This window comes from Melanotaenia boesemani, chromosome 5, assembly GCF_017639745.1.
Source record: "Melanotaenia boesemani isolate fMelBoe1 chromosome 5, fMelBoe1.pri, whole genome shotgun sequence".
In the NCBI taxonomy this organism is placed as follows: domain Eukaryota; kingdom Metazoa; phylum Chordata; class Actinopteri; order Atheriniformes; family Melanotaeniidae; genus Melanotaenia; species Melanotaenia boesemani.
Window position 1 is genome coordinate 271,425 of NC_055686.1, and position 27,976 is coordinate 299,400.

Below are 27,976 nucleotides of genomic sequence, written 5' to 3' on the forward strand. Positions count from 1 at the left end.
ACCCCCATCAAGGAAACTGAGGGACCCTGAACCCCATCAAGGAAACTGAGGGACCCTGAACCCCCATCAAAGAAACTGAGGGACCCTGAACCTCCATCAAAGAAACTGAGGGACCCTGAACCCCATCAAGGAAACTGAGGGACCCTGAACCCCCATCAAAGAAACTGAGGGACCCTGAACCCCCATCAAGGAAACTGAGGGACCCTGAACCCCCATCAAAGAAACTGAGGGACCCTGAACCCCCATCAAAGAAACTGAGGGACCCTGAACCTCCATCAAAGAAACTGAGGGACCCTGAACCCCCATCAAAGAAACTGAAGGACCCTGAACCCCATCAAGGAAACTGAGGGACCCTGAACCCCCATCAAAGAAACTGAGGGACCCTGAACCTCCATCAAAGAAACTGAGGGACCCTGAACCTCCATCAAAGAAACTGAGGGACCCTGAACCCCATCAAGGAAACTGAGGGACCCTGAACCCCCATCAAGGAAACTGAGGGACCCTGAACCCCATCAAGGAAACTGAGGGACCCTGAACCCCCATCAAAGAAACTGAGGGACCCTGAACCTCCATCAAAGAAACTGAGGGACCCTGAACCCCATCAAGGAAACTGAGGGACCCTGAACCCCCATCAAAGAAACTGAGGGACCCTGAACCTCCATCAAAGAAACTGAGGGACCCTGAACCTCCATCAAGGAAACTGAGGGACCCTGAACCCCCATCAAAGAAACTGAGGGACCCTGAACCCCCATCAAAGAAACTGAGGGACCCTGAACCCCCATCAAAGAAACTGTGGGACCCTGAACCTCCATCAAAGAAACCGAGGGACCCTGAACCTCTGGCTGATCTGGCTGATCTCCTGGGGAACACATATACAAACCTAGTAACAGAGTCCAGAACCAAAGATGACAAGACATTAGATGAGGTACGTAAAACCCCTGCCCCACCCTACCAATCCACCCACCTGGTGGAGGGAACATGAGGCGGAATACCCTGTTGTCAGGCTAAACGGTACCTCTGTATCCCAGGAACTAGTGTACCAGCTGAGAGGATCTTCTTAACAGCTGGTGACATTGTCACAGCCCAGAGACGTGCTAAAGCCTGAACCTGAAGCTGCTTCTCCTGAACAAAGATCTTCATGTGCACATTTAATATGTGGCCAGAAATGAAGAGACGTGCTTCAGATGTGAAACTGTTCAAATAAATGTTACGTGAGGTTTATCACAGTTTTTCCAAGAGGAAAGAAATATTATTTAAGTTTAAATGCTCTTTACTTGTTCATTGTTTACACAGAACTGCATGTTTCCTACTGTTTTACGCCACATGTAGAAATAAGTTATTATTCTGTCATTTTTCATTTTCAGATATTTTACTGCTCAGAAATGTGAAGTGACATACCAGACATGTTACTATGGTAACGAAAATAAATATTTAAACACTGTCAAGAAGAACTCTAATTATTTCTGTATTTCTACTAATGAATTAACATTTAAGCATTTAAATCCAAATTGAATTGAATCGAAATCGAATTGAATTGTAAGGTTCTTAACAATACGCAGCCCTACTATAGACATACTATACTTTATACATGTTTATACTATAGACATACTATACTTTATACATGTATATATACTATAGACATACTATACTTTATACATGTATATACTATAGACATACTATACTTTATACATGTATATATACTATAGACATACTATACTTTATACATATATATACTATAGACATACTATACTTTATACATATATATACTATAGACATACTATACTTTATACATGTATATACTATAGACATACTATACTTTATACATGTATATACTATAGACATACTATACTTTATACATGTATATATACTATAGACATACTATACTTTATACATATATATACTATAGACATACTATACTTTATACATGTATATACTATAGACATACTATACTTTATACATGTATATACTATAGACATACTATATTTTATACATGTATATACTATAGACATACTATACTTTATACATATATATACTATAGACATACTATACTTTACACATATATATACTATAGACATACTATACTTTATACATATATATACTATAGACATACTATACTTTATACATATATATACTATAGACATACTATACTTTATACATATATATACTATAGACATACTATACTTTATACATATATATACTATAGACATACTATACTTTATACATATATATACTATAGACATACTATACTTTATACATATATATACTATAGACATACTATACTTTATACATGTATATATACTATAGACATACTATACTTTATACATATATATATACTATAGACATACTATACTTTATACATATATATACTATAGACATACTATACTTTATACATATATATATACTATAGACATACTATACTTTATACATATATATACTATAGACATACTATACTTTATACATATATATACTATAGACATACTATACTTTATACATATATATACTATAGACATACTATACTTTACACATATATATACTATAGACATACTATACTTTATACATATATATACTATAGACATACTATACTTTACACATATATATACTATAGACATACTATACTTTATACATATATATACTATAGACATACTATACTTTATACATATATATACTATAGACATACTATACTTTATACATATATATACTATAGACATACTATACTTTATACATATATATACTATAGACATACTATACTTTATACATATATATACTATAGACCCCAGCAGCTTCACTTAAAAACATCAGGAACTGAAGCCAGACCACCACGGAGGAGCCAGGAAATGACAGCGTTAAAAAAAAGCTGCAGAAGGGCTCAGAGAAAAACTAACAAGAACATGGAGAAAAACATAATTTAAAGGGAACAAATCAAAATTTACAATAATTCAGTAAAACTCTACTACTCAAACCTCATCACCGGTAACAAAAATAACCCAGAACTACTGATCTTTTAATAAACAAGTCCTCCATGACAGCATCAGACCCTGTCCGTGAGGACTTTGATCAATGCTTTCAGTTCAGTTTTTATCTCAACGACCTGAAGCTTTGCTTTTACCCGAGGAAACACCGGAGAGTTTGCCCTGGTTGATGCAAAGATTCTTGGCCCAGTTTTCTCCCAACTAAACCAACAACCTGCCTTTTAGATCCTGTTCCCACACCACCTTTAAAACATTTTATAAGAGCTTTTAGACGTGGTAAGCTGCTCCCTTCAGACGGGCGTCTTCCCATCTGCCTGTAAAACAGCGGTGGTGAGGTCCCTTCTGAAGAAGGCTCATTTAGATCGAGACATTCTTGATAACTAGCGACCTGTATCCAACCTTCCATTTTAAGTAAAATTATAGAAAAAGTTGTTTTTATTCACTTTTTAAACAAACACAAGATTTTAGAAAACTATCGGTCTGGTTTTAGGACAAACTACAGTATTGAGACATTTTAAAAATGGTTAATGATCTCAGATTAACTCGGGGTCGCAGAAAGTTTCAGTCCTGGTTCTACTGGATCTAAGTGCCGCATGTGATACAGTAGATCACCAAATTCTATTAAACAGACTCAGAAGTCTGGGGAGCCTCTCGGGTACTGCTTTTAACTGGTTTTACTCCTGTCTCACAGATCCATGACTTCTCTAAGTATGGATACCTGCTCCTCAGGAGTCCATGAAATAAAACATGGGGTTCCCCAAGGATCGATTCTAGCCCCACTTCTTTTCAGTCTGTCCATGTTGCGTCTTGGGGACGTCATCAGGAGACACGGCATTAATTTTAACAGCTATGCTGATGATACACAGCTTTACATCGATGTGTCTCCTGATGACCTGGAGCCAGTTAAAGTCCTCTTAAACTGGATATTAAGTAAAAAGTCATGAGTGGAGAAGAGAACTTCATACAGCTCAATCAGGACAAAACTCAAGTTTTAATTACTGGTCCTGAAGACAACAGAAAGTCCATTATATTTGGAGTGTGAAGGCTTGTTTTATTCTAAAATACAGTGGTCCCTTGTTTATTGCGGGGGTTACGTTCTGAAAACACCCCACGATAAATGAAATCCGCGTAATGACGACTTTATTATTTACAATTTAAATGCATGTTCAGGCCTAATTATCTCTCCTCGGAGTGTTTATAGACCTTTCCCAAACTATAATGAAGATTTACAACATTCTGCAGTACATAACGTGAATTTCTTAATAATCTTAATCTTAGCAGCGCATTGATGTTTACCGACCCAATCAAGAAACAACGCACAGTGGACTGATTCCTACAGTAAAATCTGGACATGGAATGGTTGAAATAGAATTTATATTTACTTAAATATGCAACGCTGCATACAAAAAAATCTAGGAAACAGTGAGACAGTGAGAGATGTGAAAAGACGACTGGGATGTAAACAGGTCTCTGGACACCAGCTTGATGAACAGTACACAAGGTTTATTACAAAAAGTGGCGTTATGAACAGATCTGCAGAACATGTGTGGACTCCTAAAGGCTGTGGTGGACAATCCCTCTGACCTATTAGTGGTCTTCTAAAGGGTCAAGAACAAAGCATTCCTGAGTTCACCTCTGATAAAACCCATGACCATGTGGGAACATATGGTGCCGTTTCCTATGAAGGTAATTAACTCTACAAAGATGGTGCAATACTTACAGAATCAGACAAGTATAGCTATTCTATTCTGTTCTATTCTACTCTATTCTACTCTATTCTACAGTCATGCTGCAGATGTTTTTCTCCAAAGCGACTTACATCTGAGAGGAAGAACATTTGCAGAAACCAACCAGGAGGGACGTCGTCATTAAGTGGTAGCCAGACTACTGGGAGTCCAGGTGGACCAGGTGCTGTCGTGTAGAGCTAGAGGCGGGGCTTTTTTCCCTTTCCTGCAGTAGTCCTTTGTTTAATTACAAGATCATGATTTCATCAAACATCATCATCTTGGGTATAAGTCCAGCAGCTTCTTCAGTAGCTGGTTGAACCAAAGATCTGGACAAATCTTTCTACCTCATTCTAATAGAAGAGTTAAGCTAAGTGTGGAAATGCTCCTTAAACAACTGAGTCTTTAGCTGCTTTTAAAAGTGGATAAGGACTCTGCGGATCGGACGGAGTTTGGTAGATGGTTCCACCACCGGGGAACAACAGAGGAGAAGAGTCTAGCTACTGATGTGGCGCCACCTTGTGGTGGGAGCACTAGGCGTCTTTCACTGGCAGAGCGTAACTGTGGAGAGGGAGTGTAGCTCTGGATTAAGGAGTGGAGGTAGAGGGAGTGTAGCTCTGGATTAAGGAGCGGAGGTAGAGGGAGTGTAGCTCTGGATTAAGGAGTGGAGGTAGAGGGAGTGTAGCTCTGGATTAAGGAGTGGAGGTAGAGGGAGTGTAGCTCTGGATTAAGGAGCGGAGGTAGAGGGAGTGTAGCTCTGGATTAAGGAGCGGAGGTAGAGGGAGTGTAGCTCTGGATTAAGGAGTGGAGGTAGAGGGAGTGTAGCTCTGGATTAAGGAGCGGAGGTAGAGGGAGTGTAGCTCTGGATTAAGGAGTGGAGGTAGAGGGAGTGTAGCTCTGGATTAAGGAGCGGAGGTAGAGGGAGTGTAGCTCTGGATTAAGGAGTGGAGGTAGAGGGAGTGTAGCTCTGGATTAAGGAGTGGAGGTAGAGGGAGTGTAGCTCTGGATTAAGGAGTGGAGGTAGAGGGAGTGTAGCTCTGGATTAAGGAGCGGAGGTAGAGGGAGTGTAGCTCTGGATTAAGGAGTGGAGGTAGAGGGAGTGTAGCTCTGGATTAAGGAGTGGAGGTAGAGGGAGTGTAGCTCTGGATTAAGGAGCGGAGGTAGAGGGAGTGTAGCTCTGGATTAAGGAGCGGAGGTAGAGGGAGTGTAGCTCTGGATTAAGGAGCGGAGGTAGAGGGAGTGTAGCTCTGGATTAAGGAGTGGAGGTAGAGGGAGTGTAGCTCTGGATTAAGGAGTGGAGGTAGAGGGAGTGTAGCTCTGGATTAAGGAGTGAAGGTAGACCGGAGCCGTTTGGGTTATTGTTTTGTAAGCCAGAAGCAGAGCTTTGAATCTGATGCGCTGCAACTGGAAGCCAGTGGAGAGCGATTAGCAGCGGAGGGACATGAGCTCTTTTGGGCTGGTTGAAGACCAGACGAGCTGCTGGTTCTAGATCATCTGCAGAGCTTTAACTGAGCATGCAGGCAGGCCAGCCAGTAAGGAGTTGCAGTAGTCAATGTGAAATGTGAGACCTGACTGAAGACGGCACGCTCTAGTAATTTAGACATGAATGGAAGCAGTGAGACCGGCCGGTAGTTTCCAACCTGGGCTGGGTTGAGTGTGGGTTTCTTCAGCAGCGGGGGAACCCGAGCTTGCTTGAAGGCAGAAGGAAAGACACCGGATTTAAGAGAGGAGGTGATAATATGGTTACTGCAGGTTTGATTGGAGGTAAAATGTTCTGCAGGATGTCAGAGGGAACAGGATCAAGAGGACAGGTCGTGGGTTTTGAGTTGACTAGAAGTTTAGAGACTTGGTCCTCATTTAGAGAGCAGAAAAAGTTCAAACGCTACAATGAAAACCATGTAGATCTGTAGAGAGCCATGTAGGTCTGTAAAAACCATGTAGGTCTATACAGAAGTATGTAGGTCTGTAAAGAGCCATGTAGGTCTGAAGAGAAACATGTAGATCTGTATAGAGCCATGTAGGTCTGTACAGAAGAATGTAGGACTTTACAGAACCATGTAGGTCTGTAAAGAGCCATGTAGGCCTATACAGAAGCATGTAGGTCTGTAAAGAGCCATGTAGGTCTGAAGAGAAACATGTAGATCTGTATAGAGCCATGTAGGTCTGTACAGAAGAATGTAGGACTGTAGAGATCCATGTAGGACTGTAAAAAACTATGTTGATCTGTAGAGAGCTGTGTAGGTCTGCAGAGAACCATATAGGTCTATAGAGAACCATGTAGGACCCTGTAGCACCTGCCACTAACCATCAACGGCACTGCAGTGGAGAGGGTGAGCAGCACCAAATTCCTGGGGGTGCACATCAGTGAGGACCTCTCATGGACCACTAACACCACATCACTGGCAAAGAAGGCACAACAGCGCCTCTACTTCCTGCGTAAGCTCAAGCGCGCCAGCGCTCCACCACCCATCCTGACCACATTTTACAGAGGGACCATTGAAAGCATCCTTACCAGCTGCATCACCGTGTGGGGTGGGAGCTTCACTGACTACAACAGGAAAGCCCTGCAGCGCATTGTGAATACAGCTGGCAAGATCATTGGAGCAACACTCCCCTCCCTACAAGACATCTACAGCACACGCCTCACCCGAAAAGCCATCACCATTGTGAGCGATGCAAGCCATCCCTCACACAACCTGTTCAGCCTCCTGCCCTCTGGACGGAGGTACAGGAGCCTCCACTCCCGCACCACCAGACTCACCAACAGCTTCATCCATCAGGCTGTGAGACTGCTAAACTCTCGCCCCACCACCCTGCACCTACCCCCTCCCCCCCAACCCCAGCCCCAACTAAACTCTCGCCCCCACCCCCCTGCCCCTACCCCCTCCCCTCCAGCCCCAGCCAGCAGAACCAAAGACTGCTAACATTACTGCTACTAAGTATGCTGCTAAGTGCGATTACTGCCTTGCACTATAAACCCTGCAAATACTTGTATTACTTGACTGCCTTGCACTATAAACCCTGTAAATACTTGTAACTTTAAACTGCACTACAAACCCTGAGAATACTTGAAACTTTAACTGGAGCTGCTTCCTCACAGTACATCTGTTCATATTGTAAACTACTGGAACACTCAAATGCACAAATGCTCATCTTGTTTGTGATACCTTTTAGCCTTGTTTTGATACCTTTTTATTTATTTAGGGACTAGACTTGTCTGTGCACTTTATTGTTTGTCTTGTCCTACTTGTCTGGATACCTGTATACGCATGGGACAGTGAGAAACGTAATTTCGATTCCTTTGTATGTCATGGGCATGTGAAGAAATTGACAAATAAACCTGACTTTGACTTTGACTTTGACTGTATAAAACCATGCAGGTTTGTATAAAGCCATGTAGCTCTGTAGAGAACCATGTACATCTCAAAGGAACCACGTAAGTCTGTTGGGAACCATGTAGGTCTGTTCAGAACCATATAGGTCTATAGAGAACCATATAGGTCTGTAGAAAACCACGCAGGACTGTATAGAACCATGTAGGGCTATACAGAACCATGTAGGACAGTAGAGAGCCATGTGGGTATATAGAGAACGTTGTTGGTCTGTAGAGAGCCATGTAGGGCTATAGAGAACCATGTAGGTCTGTAGAGAAACATGTAGGACTGTAGAAAGCCACGTAGATCGGTACAGAACCATGTAAGCCTGTACAGAACCTTATAGGTCTTTACAGAACCTTGTAGATCTGTCAGAAACCAGGTAGATTTTAGGAAAACACATAGGAAACTAGGAAACCATGTACATCTGCAGGAAACAATGTAGGTCTCTGTAGAGAACCATGTATATCTGCAGGGAACCATCAAAATCTGCAGGGAACCATGTAGGTCTGTAGGGACCCATGTACATGTACAGGAAACCACGTAGGTCTGTAGGGAACCATGTACATCTACAGGGAACCATGTAGGTCTGTAGGGAACCATGTACATGTACAGGAAACCACGTAGGTCTGTAGGGAACCATGTACAGCTACAAGGAACCATGTAGGTCTGTAGGGAACCATGTACGTCTACAGGGAACCATGTAGGTCTGTAGGGAACCATGTACATCTACAGGGAACCATGTAGGTCTGTAGGGAACCATGTACATGTACAGGGAACGGCGTAGGTCTGTAGGGAACAATGTACATCTACAGGGAACCATGTAGGTCTGTAGGGAACCATGTAGGTCTGTAGGGAACCATGTACATGTACAGGGAACCACATTCTATTCTATTCTTATTCTATTCTACAGTCATTTAGCAGACGCTTTTATCCAAAGCGACTTACATTTGAGAGGAAGAACAACACAAGCATGAATTCAAACAAGATGGACGTCATAATTAAGTGATAGTCAGACCGCTTTTGAGTCCAGTTGGACCAGGTGCTGTCATGTAGTGCTAGTGCAGTGCATATAATTTTTTTTTTTTATTTTATTTTTTTTTTAGTCATTTTATTTAAATACAGGATCACGATTTCATCACACAATATCAACTTCGGCATAAGTGCATGATTTCATCACACAATATCATCTTGGGCATAAGTGCATGATTTCATCACACAATATCATCTTGGGCATAAGTGCACACAGCTTCTTCAGTACTTGGTTGAGCCAAAAAGCTGGACAAATCTTTCTGACTCATTTAGTTAAGCTAAATGTGGAAATGCTCCTTAAACAACTGAGTCTTTAGCTTGGTCTTAAAAGTGGATACGGACTCTGCGGATCGGACGGAGTTTGGTAGATCGTTCCACCACCGGGGAACAACAGAGGAGAAGAGTCTAGCTACTGATTTTGCGCCACGTTGTGGTGGGAGCACTAGGCGTCTTTCGCTGGTAGAGCGTAAGTTTCGAGAGGGAGTGTAACTCTGGATTAAGGAGTGGAGGTAGACCGGAGCCGTTTGGGTTATTGTTTTGTAAGCCAGAAGCAGAGCTTTGAATCTGATGCGCTGCAACTGGAAGCCAGTGGAGAGCGATTAGCAGCGGAGGGACATGAGCTCTTTTGGGCTGGTTGAAGACCAGACGTGCTGCTGGTTCTGGATCATCTGCAGAGGTTTAACTGAGCATGCAGGCAGGCCAGCCAGTAAGGAGTTGCAGTAGTCAATGCGTGAAATGACCAGAGCCTGGACCAGGAGCTGGGTCGTGTGTTCAGTCAGGTAGGGTCTGATCCTCCTGATGTTGTAGAGAACAAATCAGCAAGATCCAACAACCGAGGCAACATGGTCCTTAAAGGTCAGCTGGTTGTCTACCATGACACCAAGATTCCTGGTAGAAGATGTAGACACAAGCGTGATGGAGTCAAGCTGCACGCTTATCTGTGGTGGTAAAGAAGGACTGGCTGGGAAGACAATAAGCTCAGTCTTGGACAGATTTAGCTGAAGGTGGCGATCCTTCATCCATGCGGAGATATCAGCAACATGCTGATATTCACATGGAGACGTTGTGTCATCAGGTGGGAAAGAAAGGAAAAGCTGAGTGTCATCTGCATAGCAGTGGTAGGAGAAACCATGAGAGCTAATGATGCACCGAGTGAGGAGGTGTACAGAGAAAAGAGAAGAGGGCCGAGCACCGAGCCCTGAGGCACCCCTGTTGTCAGCCCATGTGATCTGGACACGCCCCCTCGCCAAGATACTTTGAATGATCTCCCTGTGAGGTAGGATGTAAACCACGAGAGGACAGATCCTGAGATGCCAAGCTCTAAGACAGTGGTTCTTAACCTGGGTTCGATCGAACCCTAGGGGTTCGGTGAGTCGGTCTCAGGGGTTCGGTGGAGCCTCCGCCGCAGAGGTCCACCCCTCAGTCTAGTCTGCAGTTAGTGAAAGCGTCCTGCTCTGAGATTTCCAACCGGTCCGCTTTGAGGTCGCTGGTTTATGCAGCAGAGTGAGACCTCCCTATCAGACCGCTAGGGCTGTATATGTGTCTGAGTGAGACTCCCTACCGGTCCGCTTTGAGAGCGCTGGATAAGCACCAGAGTGAGACCTCCTTCTCAGTCGGGACCACACATCGGAATTAGCCCGTTATCTCCCGAGCGCCGATCCAGGCAAATAAGGCGATCTAAAGGGTCGATCGCCGTACGGACTCACGACGTGGCGGCGGGGAACTGGTACTTTTACCCACTGTGATGACACGTTGTAAAACGGCTGTAAAGGAGTGGACGCGCTGCCAGCGTATCACTTCCTGTTTAACAACACCTTCTTTAATAACCCTCCGTCTGACCAGCGGTGTGCGTCAGTGACGTTGGGTTAGCGTTAGTGACGCCGACCCCACGTCCACCTCCAATGCACAATTCAGTTCGTGCACCAGTAAAAAAAAAATCATATTTTATTTTTTACTAAAGAAGGGTTCGGTGAAGGAGCATATGAAACTGGTGGGGTTCGGTGCCTCCAACAAGGTTAAGAACCACTGCTCTAAGAGTTTGGAGAACAGTATATGATGGTTGACCGTGTCAAAGGCAGCAGACAGGTCCAGCAGTATAAGGACTGAGGATTGACCAGCGGATCTGGCAACCCGTAGGGAACCAGTAACTGACAGGAGAGCAGGTTCAGTAGAGCGGCCTTGTCTATAGCCAGACTGATATGGATCTAACAGGTTGTTGTCTTGGAGGAACTGTGAGACCTGACTGAAGACTGAAGCTCTAGTAGTTTAGACATGAATGGAAGCAGTGAGACCGGCCGGTAGTTTCCAACCTGGGCTGGGTTGAGTGTGGGTTTCTTCAGCAGCGGGGAACCCGAGCTTGTTGAAGGCAGAAGGAAAGACACCGGATTTAAGAGAGGAGGTGATAATATGGGTTACTGCAGGTTTGACTGTAGGTAAAATGCTCTGCAGGATGTCAGAGGGAACAGGATCAAGAGGACAGGTTGTGGGTTTTGAGCTGACTAGAAGTTTAGAGACTTCGTCCTCATTTAGAGAGCGGAAGGAGCATAGTGAGGCACCAGTAGCTGGTTTGGTAAGGCTGAGTTGATCCGGCTCACTGAATTGGTTACTGATGGTAGCGACCTTTTCAGTGAAGTAGGACGCAAATATTTCTGCAGTCAGCACAGTGGGAGGCTGAGCAGGTGGTGGAGATAGAAGAGAGTTAAACACCATGAACATGTCGTGTGTTGGGAGCATTGCGGATCTTGTTCTGATAAAAGGCTATCTTGGCCGCCTTTAGGCTGGATGTGAAAGTTACGAGTTTTTGCTGGTACTCAGACAAGTCAGTGTGCTCTTTTGATTTGCGCCACTTTCTTTCAGCCGCCCTGAGTCCGGCTCTGTGATCCCTTAGAGCCTCTGTGAGCCATGGACTGGGAGGGTTTGTAGGGAACCATGTACATCTACAGGGAACCACGTATGTCTGTAGGGAACCATGTAGGTCTGTAGAGACCATGTACATGTACAGGGAACCACATAGGTCTGTAGGGAACCATGTACATCTACAGGGAACCATGTATGTCTGTAGGGAACATGTACAGGGAACCACGTATGTCTGTAGGGAACCATGTAGGTCTGTAGGGAACCATGTAGGTCTGTAGGGAACCATGTACATGTACAGGGAACCACATAGGTCTGTAGGGAACCATGTACATCTACAGGGAACTACGTATGTCTGAAGGGAACCACATAGGTCTGTAGGGAACCATGTAGGTCTGTAGGGAACCATGTACATGTACAGGGAACCACATAGGTCTGTAGGGAACCATGTACATGTACAGGGAACCACATAGGTCTGTAGGGAACCATGTACATCTGCAGGGAACCACGTATGTCTGTAGGGAACATGTACATGTACAGGGAACCACATAGGTCTGTAGGGAACCATGTACATGTACAGGGAACCACAGGGAACCACGTATGTCTGTAGGGAACCATGTAGGTCTGTAGGGAACCATGTACATGTACAGGGAACCACATAGGTCTGTAGGGAACCATGTACATCTGCAGGGAACCATGTAGGTCTGTAGGGAACCATGTACATGTACAGGGAACCACAGGGAACCACGTATGTCTGTAGGGAACCATGTAGCTCTGTAGGGAACCATGTACATGTACAGGGAACCACATAGGTCTGTAGGGAACCATGTACATCTGTAGGGAACCATGTAGGTCTGTAGGGAGCCATGTACATGTACAGGAAACCACGTAGGTCTGTAGGGAACCATGTACATGTACAGGGAACTATATAGGTCTGTAGGGAACCATGTAGGTCTGTAGGGAACCATGTACATGTACAGGGAACCACATAGGTCTGTAGGGAACCATGTACATCTACAGGGAACCATGTAGGTCTGTAGGGACCCATGTACATGTACAGGAAACCACGTAGGTCTGTAGGGACCCATGTACATGTACAGGAAACCACGTAGGTCTGTAGGGAACCATGTACATGTACAGGGAACCACATAGGTCTGTAGGGAACTATGTACATCTACAGGGAACCACATATGTCTGTAGGGAACCATGTAGGTCTGTAGGGAACCATGTACATGTACAGGGAACCACATAGGTCTGTAGGGACCCATGTACGTCTACAGGGAACCATGTAGGTCTGTAGGGAACCACGTATGTCTGTAGGGAACCATGTAGGTCTGTAGGAAACCATGTAGGTCTGTAGGGAACCATGTAGGTCTGTAGGGAGCCATGTACATGTACAGGAAACCACGTAGCTCTGTAGGGAACCATGTACATGTACAGGAAACCACGTATGTCTGTAGGGAACCATGTACATGTACAGGGAACCACATAGGTCTGTAGGGAACTATGTACATCTACAGGGAACCACATATGTCTGTAGGGAACCATGTAGGTCTGTAGGGAACCATGTACATGTACAGGGAACCACATAGGTCTGTAGGGACCCATGTACGTCTACAGGGAACCATGTAGGTCTGTAGGGAACCACGTATGTCTGTAGGGAACCATGTAGGTCTGTAGGAAACCATGTAGGTCTGTAGGGAACCATGTACATCTGCAGGGTGATGAGGTGAGGCTGATGATGTAGTCAGGATGTTGATGGAGAACCGTTGTGCTAACGTAAGGACACCAGATTGTGAAGAGTAGTAATGATGGAGGATTTAAGTCTGCAAGTCTGCAAACTGGACCGAGGACTGGTTCTGTTCTGAACTCTATAGTGGTCCTCTACATTTTCTTCTTCATAGTACAGTCTAAACTCAATCTGATAACTGTTTGTGAACAGAGCCTGGTCCAGGTGTAGTGCAAGGATCAGACCTGAAGAACACCTGGTTAACCCTCTGCGTCCTCTGCAGAGGATGAGTTCTCACCTGGGGTAGCCAGGCGGTCCTGCCAGGTGGGTTTGTAGTCGTCAAGCGTCAGCAACATGATGTACATGGTGAGGGCGAACATCCCCGCCAGAAACAGGTAGAAGATCAGGTAGAAGAGCAGGATCAGACCTGGAGGGGACAGACCAGAGTTATTCAGATCCTCAGTTCATTTCAGCCGCTCCCCCTCCTCTAAATGTCATCTTTATAATCCTCTTGAGTTAAGCTCCGCCCCCTGCAGATGACCTATATGCAGCATGAATGGTGGGGGGAGGGGAGGGCTAATCCATCCAGAATGTGTCTTTCTGCCTCTGTCTTTTTTACTCATTATTCCTTTCACAGTTTTATCAGTTTGACCAATTTCAATGAACTGAAACCATGGAAACAGAATCCTGCCATCTGATTGGCAGTCTGTTAGAAGTTCAGGCCACCAGTTTAACAATTACTGCTAACAGGACTGCTGGAATAGCTCTCTGAACTCAAGGACAAAAAGAACAATTACAAGGATTCCTGGAACTTTCTGAGTAGCTTCTGATCAGCTTGTAAACCCAGATGTTTAATCTGAATACACAGTTTACAACCTAACGAAACTCCAAAACCTCCTCCAGGACCTCTGGAGTTCTGTCAGAGATCATGTAATCCGTATCCCTCTCTGACCCCTGATCCATGTTCAAGGACGTCTGATACAATTTACAAAGTACCCAAATGGTCTTTTTGTATACAGTATATATATATTTACATACCGTATATATGATCCATGAAAGTCCTTTGACCCGGAGCAGGTTAAACTTCTCACTAACCAGGTCTCTGACCCGTCTCAGGTTAAAGGTCTCAGTAACCAGGTCTCTGACCCGTCTAAGGTTAAAGGTCTCAGTAACCAGGTCTCTTACCCGGAGCAGGTTAAACTTGTCAGTAACCAGGTCTCTGACCCGGAGCAGGTTAAACTTCTCAGTAACCAGGTCTCTGACCCATTGTGGGTTAAATATCTCAGTAACCAGGTCTCTGACCCGTCTCAGGTTAAAGATCTCAGTAACCAGGTCTCTGACCCGTTGTGGGTTAAAGATCTCAGTGACCAGGTTTTCTGACCCGTTGTGGGTTAAATATCTCAGTAACCAGGTCTCTGACCTGGAGCGGGTTAAATATCTCAGTAACCAGGTCTCTGACCCGTCTCAGGTTAAAGATCTCAGTAACCAGGTCTCTGACCCGGCTCAGGTTAAAGGTCTCAGTAACCAGGTCTCTTACCCGGAGCAGGTTAAACTTGTCAGTAACCAGGTCTCTTACCCATTGTGGGTTTACGATCTCAGTAACCAGGTCTCTGACCAGGAGCAGGTTAAACTTCTCAGTAACCAGGTCTCTCACCCATTGTGGGTTTAAGATCTCAGTAACCAGGTCTCTGACCAGGAGCAGGTTAAACTTCTCAGTAACCAGGTCTCTCACCCATTGTGGGTTAAATATCTCAGTAACCAGGTCTTTTACTCGGCTCGGGTTAAAGATCTCAGTAACCAGGTCTCTGACCCGTTGTGGGTTAAATATCTCAGTAACCAGGTCTCTGACCCGTCTCAGGTTAAAGATCTCAGTAACCAGGTCTCTGACCCGTTGTGGGTTGAATATCTCAGTAACCAGGTCTCTGACCTGGAGCGGGTTAAATATCTCAGTAACCAGGTCTCTGATCCGTCTTAGGTTAAAGATCTCAGTAACCAGGTCTCTGACCCGGCTCAGGTTAAAGGGCTCAGTAACCAGGTCTCTGACCTGGAGCGGGTTAAACCTGTCAGTAGCCAGGTCTCTGACCCGTCTCAGGTTAAAGATCTCAGTAACCAGGTCTCTGACCCGGCTCAGGTTAAAGGTCTCAATAACCAGGTCTCTGACCCGTCTCAGGTTAAAGATCTCAGTAACCAGGTCTCTGACCCGGAGCAGGTTAAACTTCTCAGTAACCAGGTCTCTCACCCGTTGTGGGTTAAATATCTCAGTAACCAGGTCTCTGACCCATTGTGGGTTAAATATCTCAGTAACCAGGTCTTTTACTCGGCTCGCATTAAAGATCTCAGTTACCAGGTCTCTGACCCGTTGTGGGTTAAATATCTCAGTAACCAGGTCTCTGACCCGGAGCAGGTTAAACTTCTTAGTAACCAGGTCTCTGATCCATTGTGGGTTAAAGATCTCAGTAACCAGGTCTCTGACCCGTCTCAGGTTAAAGATCTCAGTAACCAGGTCTCTGACCCGGAGCAGGTTAAACTTCTCAGTAACCAGGTCTCTGACCCAGTGCGGGTTAAAGATCTCAGTAACCAGGTCTCTGACCCGGAGCAGGTTAAACTTGTCAGTAACCAGGTCTCTGACCCATTGTGGGTTAAAGATCTCAGTAACCAGGTCTCTGACCCATTGTGGGTTAAATATCTCAGTAACCAGGTCTCTGACCTGGAGCGGGTTAAATATCTCAGTAACCAGGTCTCTGACCCGGCTCAGGTTAAAGATCTCAGTAACCAGGTCTCTGACCCGGCTCAGGTTAAAGGTCTCAGTAACCAGGTCTCTGACCCATTGTGGGTTAAAGATCTCAGTAACCAGGTCTCTGACCCGGAGCAGGTTAAACTTCTCAGTAACCAGGTCTCTGACCCGTTGTGGGTTAAATATCTCAGTAACCAGGTCTTTTACTCGGCTCGGGTTAAAGATGTCAGTAACTAGGTCTCTGACCCGTTGTGGGTTAAATATCTCAGTAACCAGGTCTCTGACCCGGAGCAGGTTAAACTTCTCAGTAACCAGGTCTCTGACCTGGAGCAGGTTAAACTTCTTAGTAACCAGGTCTCTGATCCATTGTGGGTTCAAGATCTCAGTAACCAGGTCTCTGACCCATTGTGGGTTAAAGATCTCAGTAACCAGGTCTCTGACCCGTTGTGGGTTAAAGATCTCAGTAACCAGGTCTCTGACCCGTTGTGGGTTAAATATCTCAGTAACCAGGTCTCTCACCCGTTGTGGGTTAAATATCTCAGTAACCAGGTCTCTGACCCGGAACAGGTTAAACTTCTCAGTAACCAGGTCTTTGACCCGTAGTGGGTTAAATATCTCAGTAACCAGGTCTCTGACCTGGAGCAGGTTAAACTTCTCAGTAACCAGGTCTCTGACCCGGAGCAGGTTAAACTTGTCAGTAACCAGGTCTCTGACCCGTTGTGGGTTAAAGATCTCAGTAACCAGGTCTCTGACCCAGTGCGGGTTAAAGATCTCAGTAACCAGGTCTCTGACCCGGAGCAGGTTAAACTTCTCAGTAACCAGGTCTCTGACCCGTTGTGGGTTAAAGATCTCAGTAACCAGGTCTCTGACCCAGTGCGGGTTAAAGATCTCAGTAACCAGGTCTCTGACCCGGAGCAGGTTAAACTTCTCAGTAACCAGGTCTCTGACCCGTTGTGGGTTAAAGATCTCAGTAACCAGGTCTCTGACCCAGTGCTGGTTAAAGATCTCAGTAACCAGGTCTCTGACCCGGAGCAGGTTAAACTTCTCAGTAACCAGGTCTCTGACCCGGAGCAGGTTAAACTTCTCAGTAACCAGGTCTCTCACCCGTTGTGGGTTAAATATCTCAGTAACCAGGTCTCTGACCCGGAGCAGGTTAAACTTCTCAGTAACCAGTTCTCTGACCCGGAGCAGGTTAAACTTGTCAGTAACCAGGTCTCTGACCCAGTGCGGGTTAAAGATCTCAGTAACCAGGTCTCTGACCCGGAGCAGGTTAAACTTCTCAGTAACCAGGTCTCTGACCCGTTGTGGGTTAAAGATCTCAGTAACCAGGTCTCTGACCCGTTGTGGGTTAAAGATCTCAGTAATCAGGTCTCTGACCCAGAGCAGGTTAAACTTCTCAGGAACCAGGTCTCTGACCCGTTGTGGGTTAAAGATCTCAGTAACCAGGTCTCTGACCCGGAGCAAGTTAAACTTCTCAGGAACCAGGTCTCTGACCCAGTGCGAGTTAAAGATCTCAATAACCTGGTTCCTGATCTGGATTTAGTCTGACCCTGGACCCTGTTAAAGGTTTCCTCCTGCAGTGTTAATGTCATCAAATGTGTCCTCTGCTGCAGATTAAGTTACATCACTGTACCACATCAGTCCTGAGGACCAGCAGGACACAAACCTGGTCGTGGTCCACATGAGTCCAGGTCCTTGTCCAGTTTTCCTTTGATACTGACAGGCCATCTCTGACAAAGTCGGGGAGTTTTACACACTCTGATCACATGACTGAAAATGACACAATGACATGGATCTGACAGAAGTGATGTACTGTCCCTTTAAAAGGATCATGGTCACCATAGCAACGCTGATCCCACCGCTTGTCTGTGTGTGTGTGCAGTTAATGTCCAATCAAACTCATCTGTCAGCTTTCATCCAGATTAACACACACTCCTCAGGATGTCGTGTGTCTGTCCTTCAGTATCATCAAGGCCAAACAACCACCCCCAGTGCACGATGGGAGCTATGACATCATAATCATCATCATCAGAGGGGAGTTATGTAAAGGTTGGGCCGACTCTGCCTTAACTCAAACTTGTGTTTCTGCAGCTGAACCAGATCATGTGAACTTCATCACTGATAAAAATCAATGTCAGAATGATGACATCATCTGGGTCAGCTGATCAAGGCAGCAGAATAAAGTTTGGTTGAATCGACGGCCATGACGTTTTCATGATGCTGATCTGAGGTCACATCCTGAGGACGTCCTAAAACTCCCCCCTCATCCACCCTGAGACACAGTGTTCTGCAGCTCTGGGTTCTGACCCGTTTCTCTGCCGACTCACGGCGTGGACAGACTCCTCCTCATCTGCTGTCTGGGAAACTCCACCAGAACCTGCAGCAGGTGCATACTGGGTCAGGTTCTGCTACACAGAGTCAGCAGGGTGGTAGATCCAGCAGGTGTGGGTTCCACCTGCCTTCTGACAGAACCATGATGTTTGATGTATGAAAACAGAACCTGATTCTACTGCAGTTCTGGTCGGTTTGAAATCGTTCCACAGTAGAAACCCGTCAGAACGATCGATCACTGAAGGTCCAGTCGTTACAACGATCAAACACTGATGGTCCAGTCGTTAGAACAATCAAACACTGATGGTCCAGTCGTTAGAACAATCGATCACTAACTGTCCAGTCACTAGAACGATCGATCACTGACGGTCCAGTCACTAGAACGATCAATCACTGACGGTCCAGTCGTCAGAACGATCGATCACTGATGGTCCAGTCACTAGAACGATCGATCGCTGACGGTCCAGTCGTTAGAACGATCGATCACTGACGGTCCAGTCACTAGAACGATCGATCGCTGACGGTCCAGTCGTTAGAACGATCGATCGCTGATGGTCCAGTCGTCAGAACGATCGATCACTGATGGTCCAGTCGTCAGAACGATCGATCACAGACGGTCCAGTCGTTAGAACGATCGATCACTGATGGTCCAGTCGTCAGAACGATCGATCACAGACGGTCCAGTCGTTAGAACGATCAATCACCGACGGTCCAGTCGTCAGAACGATCGATCACTGATGGTCCAGTCGTTAGAACGATCGATCACTGATGGTCCAGTTGTTAGAACGATCGATCACTGAGGGACCATGGACCCCAGACTGGACTGGAGATCCAGCACAGATGCTGTGTACAGGAAGGGGATGAGCAGGCTCTACTTCTGGAGATGCTCAGATCTGGTGGAGAGGAGGTGCTGAACACCTGATTGCCATCATGGAGAACCCGACTATCCTCTCCACCACCGGTCAGGCAGCGGAGCTCCTTCTCTACCAGACAGACGCTCCGATACGGGAACCCTGTCCATCACTGATCAATATTCTACTGCACCACATTAAAAACATATTTAAGAAAAATAGAGTAAAAATAATAAACCTGAGTGACATCAGTGCAAATGTTAGTAAACGTTTTGGATATAGCTCCACCCACAGATGCATCACGTGAATGAAGCATGTTGGACATCAGAATGAAATGATGGCACACGCGTGTCACATGAAGGCAGCGTGGAAAATTTGTAAATAAGAAAAATGGCTCACAGCTGTGACTCAGTTCTCATTGTTGATTTAAAAGTTCCCATTGTTCATTTAAAAGTTCCTATTGTTGATTTAAAAGTTCCCATTGTTGATTTAAAAGTTCCCATTGTTCATTTAAAAGTTCCCATTGTTGATTTAAAAGTTCCCATTGTTCATTTAAAAGTTCCCATTGTTCATTTAAAAGTTCCTATTGTTCATTTAAAAGTTCCCATTGTTCATTTAAAAGTTCCCATTGTTGATTTAAAAGTTCCCATTGTTCATTTAAAAGTTCCCATTGTTCATTTAAAAGTTCCTATTGTTCATTTAAAAGTTCCCATTGTTCATTTAAAAGTTCCCATTGTTCATTTAAAAGTTCCCATTGTTCATTTAAAAGTTCCCATTGTTCATTTAAAAGTTCCTATTGTTCATTTAAAAGAGCCGTTCAATAGAATCGATTTGTTCATGAACATCTCTGTCTTGGAGACCTGCATCCTGTCCAGATGTTTGTCTCTCAGGTGTCTTTGTTTGGAAGTGTCTCTGGCGTCCACCAGTCTTTCATTACAGCCTCACCGTCTCTATGCAGCTGACACGCAGCTTTGAGTTTGACACATATGGTCCAGATTAATTATGCTCGTATCACCATATCTGGTCATCCTTCTTCAACCTGTCCTCACGTCTTCACCTGTATCAGTCCTCATGTCCTCATATGTTTCTGTCCTCATGTTCTTAACAATTTCTGTCCTAATGATCTCACCTATTCCTGTCCTAATGTCCTCACCTGTATCTGTCCTAATGTCCTCACCTGTATCTGTCCTCATGTCCTCATCTGTATCTGTCCTCATGTCCTCACCTGTATCTGTCCTAATGTCCTCACCTGTATCTGTCCTCATGTCCTCATATGTTTCTTTCCTCATGTCCTCACCTGTTTCTGTCCCCATGTTCTTAACAATTTCTGTCCTAATGATCTCACCTATTCCTGTCCTAATGTCCTCACCTGTATCTGTCCTAATGTCCTCACCTGTATCTGTCCTCATGTCCTCACCTGTATCTGTCCTCATGTCCTCACCTGTATCTGTTCTCATCTGTTTCTGTCCTCATGTTCTTAACAATTTCTGTCCTAATGATCTCACCTATTCCTGTCCTAATGTCCTCACCTGTATCTGTCCTCATGTCCTCACCTGTTTCTGTCCCCATGTTCTTAACAATTTCTGTCCTAATGATCTCACCTATTCCTGTCCTAATGTCCTCACCTGTATCTGTCCTCATGTCCTCACCTGTTTCTGTCCCCATGTTCTTAACAATTTCTGTCCTAATGATCTCACCTATTCCTGTCCTAATGTCCTCACCTGTATCTGTCCTAATGTCCTCACCTGTATCTGTCCTCATGTCCTCACCTGTATCTGTCCTCATGTCCTCACCTGTATCTGTTCTCATCTGTTTCTGTCCTCATGTCCTCAGCTGTATCTGTCCTCATGTCCATCTGTGTCTTCTTGTCTTCCCTGATTTAAATCAGTAGTAAACAGAATCTTTGTATTGATCCAGGATTTGACATCAATGTTGCTGAAGGAGAAACAATCATTCAGATCGACCACACACACATCTGCTCACCTCACACGTTTATATAAACACGCGCACACACACATACGCACGTGATGGCGCGCACTCACCCCAGCTCGTGGCCGTGCGCCCCAGCAGCTCGTGCGTGCGCGGGTTCCAGAATAAGTCGCGCCACTCGCCCGAGCCTTTGCGGTCCTCCTCCTTAGATCCGGACATGATGGTGAGGAAGAAGAGGATGAAGATGGAGCTCCGTCTGTGTTCTCACACGGCGCGCGCGCAGTTCCCGCCGCTGCCGCTTCCGTCAGCCGAGGATCGATGATGAGGATGATGATGGAGGAGCAGATGAAGGACAGACGGAGAGAGGGAGAGAGAGAGAGAGAGAGAGAGGACGCAGTCACTGCGTAATTCCGTGTGACGTCACATCTGCTGCCACAGCCAGCCTATCAGGAGAAGGGCCGTCATCAGCCCCCCCTTCTGCAGACCTTCTCTCTGTCTGTGTGTGTGTGTGTGTGTGTGCGTGTGTGTGTGTGTGTGTGTGTGTGTGTGTGTGTGTGTGTGTGTGTGTGATCCAGCAACATGGTCAGGATCCACGTGAAGATGACGTCACTCTGGTGTCCAAGCTACTAGACCTGAACCTGCAGAAAGACCAGAGGGACGAGTTTTAGTATCATCATGCTGAAAGTTAGATCTACACCCCTCCATTTATTTATTTATTCATTCATTCATTCATTCATTTATTTATTCATTCATTTATTCATTCATTCATTTATTTATTCATTTATTTATTCATTCATTTATTTATTCATTTATTTATTCATTCATTTATTCATTCATTCATTTATTTATTTATTCATTTATTCATTCATTCATTTATTCATTCATTCATTTATTTATTCATTTATTTATTTATTCATTCATTCATTTATTTATTCATTTATTTATTCATTCATTTATTCATTCATTTATTCATTCATTCATTTATTTATTCATTTATTTATTTATTCATTCATTTATTCATTCATTCATTTATTTATTCATTTATTTATTTATTCATTAATTTATTCATTCATTCATTTATTTATTCATTTATTTATTCATTCATTTATTCATTCATTCATTTATTTATTTATTCATTTATTCATTCATTCATTTATTCATTCATTCATTTATTTATTCATTTATTTATTTATTCATTCATTTATTCATTCATTCATTTATTTATTCATTTATTTATTTATTCATTCATTTATTCATTCATTCATTTATTTATTCATTTATTTATTCATTCATTTATTCATTCATTCATTTATTTATTTATTCATTTATTCATTCATTCATTTATTCATTCATTCATTTATTTATTCATTTATTTATTTATTCATTCATTTATTCATTCATTCATTTATTTATTCATTTATTTATTCATTCATTTATTCATTCATTCATTTATTTATTCATTTATTCATTCATTCATTCATTCATTCATTCATTCATTCATTTATTCATTCATTCATTCATTTATTCATTCATTTATTTATTCATTCATTTATTCATTTATTTATTCATTCATTCATTCATTTATTCATTTATTCATTCATTCATTCGTTTATTCATTTATTTATTCATTCATTTATTTATTTATTCATTCATTTATTCATTCATTCATTTATTTATTCATTCATTTATTCATTCATTTATTCATTCATTCATTTATTTATTCATTTATTTATTCATTCATTTATTCATTCATTCATTTATTTATTTATTCATTTATTCATTCATTCATTTATTCATTCATTCATTTATTTATTCATTTATTTATTTATTCATTCATTTATTCATTCATTCATTTATTTATTCATTTATTTATTTATTCATTCATTTATTCATTCATTCATTTATTTATTCATTTATTTATTCATTCATTTATTCATTCATTCATTTATTTATTTATTCATTTATTCATTCATTCATTTATTCATTCATTCATTTATTTATTCATTTATTTATTTATTCATTCATTTATTCATTCATTCATTTATTTATTCATTTATTTATTCATTCATTTATTCATTCATTCATTTATTTATTCATTTATTCATTCATTCATTCATTCATTCATTCATTCATTCATTCATTCATTCATTTATTCATTCATTCATTCATTTATTCATTCATTTATTTATTCATTCATTTATTCATTTATTTATTCATTCATTCATTCATTCATTCATTTATTCATTCATTCATTCGTTTATTCATTTATTTATTCATTCATTTATTTATTTATTCATTCATTTATTCATTCATTCATTTATTTATTCATTTATTTATTCATTCATTTATTCATTCATTCATTTATTTATCCATCCATCCATCCATCCATTCTCTTCCGCTTATCCGGAGTCGGGTCGCGGGGGCAGCTGCCTAAGCAGGGAAACCCAGACTTCCCTCTCCCCGGCCACATTCACCAGCTCATCCGAAGGGATCCCGAGGCGTTCCCAGGCCAGCCGAGAGATGTAGTCTGTCCAGCGTGTCCTGGGTCTGCCCCGGGGCCTCCTTCCGGTGGGACGTGCCCGGAACACCTCACCAGGGAGGCGTCCAGGAGGCATCCTAACCAGATGCCCGAGCCACCTCATCTGGCTCCTCTCGATGTGGAGGAGAAGCGGCTCTACTCTGAGCCCCTCCCGGATCACCGAGCTTCTCACCCTATCTCTAAGGGAGAGCCCGGCCACCCTGCGGAGGAAACTCATTTCGGCCGCTTGTATTCGAGATCTTGTTCTTTCGGTCATTACCCACAGCTCATGACCATAGGTGAGGGTAGGAACGTAGATCGACCGGTAAATCGAGAGCTTTGCCTTTCGGCTCAGCTCTCTCTTCACCACGACAGACCGATGCAGAGCCCGCATCACTGCGGACGCCGCACTGATCCGCCTGTCGATCTCTCGCTCCATCCTTCCCTCACTCGTGAACAAGACCCCGAGATATGTAAACTCCTCCACTTGGGGCAGGACCCCATCGCAGACCCGGAGAGAGCACTCCACCCTTTTCCGGCTGAGGACCATGGTCTCGGATTTGGAGGTGCTGATTCTCATCCCAGCCGCTTCACACTCGGCTGCGAATCGCTCCAGTGCGAGCTGAAGATCACGTCCCGATGAAGCCAACAGAACCACGTCATCTGCAAAGAGCAGAGACCCAATCCTGAGGCCACCGAACCGGATCCCCTCGACACCTCGGCTGCGCCTAGAAATTCTATCCATAAAAGTTATGAACAGAATCGGTGACAAAGGACAGCCTTGGCGGAGTCCAACCCGCACTGGAAACGATTCTGATTTATTGCCGGCAATGCGGACCAAGCTCTGACACCGGTCGTACAGGGACCGGACAGCTCTTACAAGCGAGTCCGGCACTCCATACTCCCGGAGTACCCCCCACAGGAGTCCCCGGGGAACACGGTCAAATGCCTTCTCCAAATCCACAAAACACATGTAGATTGGTTGGGCAAACTCCCATGCCCCCTCGAGGACCCCAAAGAGGGTGTAGAGCTGGTCCACTGTTCCACGACCGGGACGAAAACCACACTGCTCCTCCTCAATTCGAGGTTCGACTATCCGACGGACCCTCCTCTGCAGCACCCCTGAATAGACCTTACCGGGGAGGCTGAGGAGTGTGATCCCCCTGTAGTTGGAGCACACCCTCCGGTCCCCCTTTTTGAAGAGGGGTACCACCACCCCAGTCTGCCAGTCCAGGGGGACTGCCCCCGATGTCCACGCGATGCCGCAGAGGCGTGTCAACCAAGACAGCCCTACGGAATCCAGAGCCTTAAGGAACTCTGGGCGGGCCTCATCCACCCCCGGGGCCTTGCCACCAAGGAGATTTTTAACCACCTCAGCGACCTCAGCCCCAGAGATAGGCGAGCCAGCACCAGCTACCCCAGACTCTGCTTCCTCATCAGAAGACGTGTTGGTGGGATTGAGGAGGTCTTCGAAGTATTCCCTCCACCGCCTCACAACGTCTCGAGTCGAGGTCAGCAGCCCCCCATCCCCACTGTACACAGTGTTGACGGAGCACTGCTTTCCCCTCCTGAGCCGCCGGATGGTGGACCAGAATCTCCTCGAAGCCGTCCGGAAGTCATTCTCCATGGCCTCTCCAAACTCCTCCCACGCCCGAGCTTTTGCCTTAGCGACCGCCGAAGCCGCGCTCCGCTTAGCCCGCCGATACCCATCAGCTGCCTCTGGAGTCCCACAGGCCAAAAAGGCCCGATAGGACTTCTTCAGCTTGATGGCATCCCTTACTGTCGGTGTCCACCAACGAGTTCGGGGGTTACCGCCACGACAGGCACCGACGACCTTACGGCCACAGCTGCGGCTGGCCGCCTCGACAATAGAGGCACGGAACACAGCCCATTCAGACTCAATGTCCCCCGCCTCACCCGGGACTTGGTTGAAGCTCTGCCGGAGATGGGAGTTGAAACTCCTTCTGACAGGGGACTCTGCCAGACGTTCCCAGCAGACCCTCACAACACGCTTGGGCCTGCCAGGCCTGACCGGCATCCTCCCCCACCATCTGAGCCAACTCACCACCAGGTGGTGATCAGTTGACAGCTCCGCCCCTCTCTTCACCCGAGTGTCCAGGACATGCGGCCGCAAGTCCGACGACACGACTACAAAGTCGATCATCGAACTGCGGCCTAGAGTGTCCTGGTGCCAAGTGCACATGTGGACACTCTTATGTCTGAACAAGGTGTTCGTTATGGACAATCCATGACGAGCACAGAAGTCCAACAACAAAACACCACTCGGATTCAGATCAGGGGGGCCGTTCCTCCCAATCACACCCCTCCAGGTCTCGCTGTCATTGCCCACGTGAGCATTGAAGTCCCCCAGCAGAACGAGGGAGTCCCCAGAAGGAGTGCTCTCCAACACCCCCCCCCCAAGGACTCCAAAAAGGGTGGGTACTCTCAACTGCTATTTGGTGCATAAGCACAAACAACAGTCAGGACCCGTCCCCCCACCCGAAGGCGGAGGGAGGCTACCCTTTCGTCCACCGGGGTAAACCCCAACGTACAGGCGCCAAGTTGGGGGGCAATGAGCAGGCCTACACCTGCTCGGCGCCTCTCACCGGGAGCAACTCCAGAATGGAAGAGGGTCCAGCCCCTCTCGAGAGCAGTTGTTCCAGAGCCCAAGCTATGCGTCGAGGTGAGTCCAACTATATCTAGCCGGAACCGCTCAACCTCGCGCACCAGCTCAGGCTCCTTACCCGCCAGAGAGGTGACATTCCACGTCCCTAGAGCTAGCTTTTGCAGCCGAGGATCAGACCGCCAGGGTCCCCGCCTCTGGCAGCCGCCCAGCTCACAATGCACCCGACCCCTATGGCCCCTCCCGTAGGTGGTGAGCCCACGGGAGGAGAGGCCCATGTCTCCCTTTCGGGCTGAGCCCGACCGGGCCCCATGGGCAAAGGCCCGGCCACCAGGCGCTCGCCTCCGTGCCCCACCTCCAGGCCTGGCTCCAGAGGGGGGCCCCGGTGACCCACGTCCGGGCAAGGGAAACCTTGGTCCTTGTTTTTTCAACATCATAAGGGTTTTTGTGAACCACACTTAGTCTGGTCCCTCCCCTAGACACCTGTTTGCCATGGGTGACCCTACCAGGGGCATACGCCCCCGACAACATAGCTGCTAGGATCGTCAGGACACACAAACTCCTCCACCACGATAAGGTGGTGGCTCATTTTTATTTATTTATTCATTTATTCATTCATTCATTCATTCATTCATTTATTCATTTATTCATTCATTCATTCATTCATTCATTTATTCATTCTTTTTTTCTTTCTTTCTTTCTTTCTTTCTTTCTTTCTTTCTTTCTTTCTTTCTTTCTGTCTCAGTGTGTCTGAGAGTGGACCTGTTATTTCTTGGAAGTCTTGTTGCTGTTGTTTTGTCTACATGTGAAGCTGAATTCGTGGCTTTGTCTGCCACTGTACAAGAAAGTATCTCGTTAGTTTGATAAATGTAGAGGACAAAATGAATTATTGTGAATGTATGTGATGCACGGTGTTGTACACTGTCAATCTAAGAACAAGCGGGGGTGTTGTTATTGTATATTGATTGTATCTGTTCTTAATTGACCTCATTTGTTTGTGGGCGGGGCTACACACTGGTGCTCAATAAACGGTATCACCAGTCTTCGAGGTGTGTGCAAGCAGGCCAAAGGTAATATAACCATGTAGTGTATTTTCCAAGATATACCGGCATTTCCAGCTCTTAAACAATGGCTGTGTCAACAGAAACACTATCACAGGGACCGTCTGCACCGGGAGCCGCTCACAGGCCGCAACCGCCAGGACACCGACCCAGGACACCGACCAAGGGCACAGACCCAGGACACCGACCAAGGACACCGACCCAGGACACCGACCCAGGGCACCGACCAAGGACACTGACCAAGGGCA

The 27,976-nt window shown here is 45.1% G+C and overlaps 1 protein-coding gene across 2 annotated transcripts in view; it reads right to left on the reverse strand.

The window, feature by feature from the left end:
• The window catches only part of atp1b2a (ATPase Na+/K+ transporting subunit beta 2a), a 43,450-nt gene extending 21,421 nt beyond the window's left edge, over positions 1-22,029 (reverse strand). For both annotated transcript variants that reach the window (XM_041984620.1, XM_041984619.1), the window contains exons 1-2: positions 21,640-22,029; positions 13,980-14,108 (exon numbers count right to left, since the gene is read on the reverse strand). In XM_041984620.1, the coding sequence (XP_041840554.1) occupies positions 13,980-14,108; positions 21,640-21,745 (235 nt within the window). In that variant the 5' untranslated portion in view covers positions 21,746-22,029. The remainder of the gene's footprint in view (positions 1-13,979; positions 14,109-21,639) is intronic.
• Between the last annotated feature and the right edge of the window lie 5,947 nt (positions 22,030-27,976).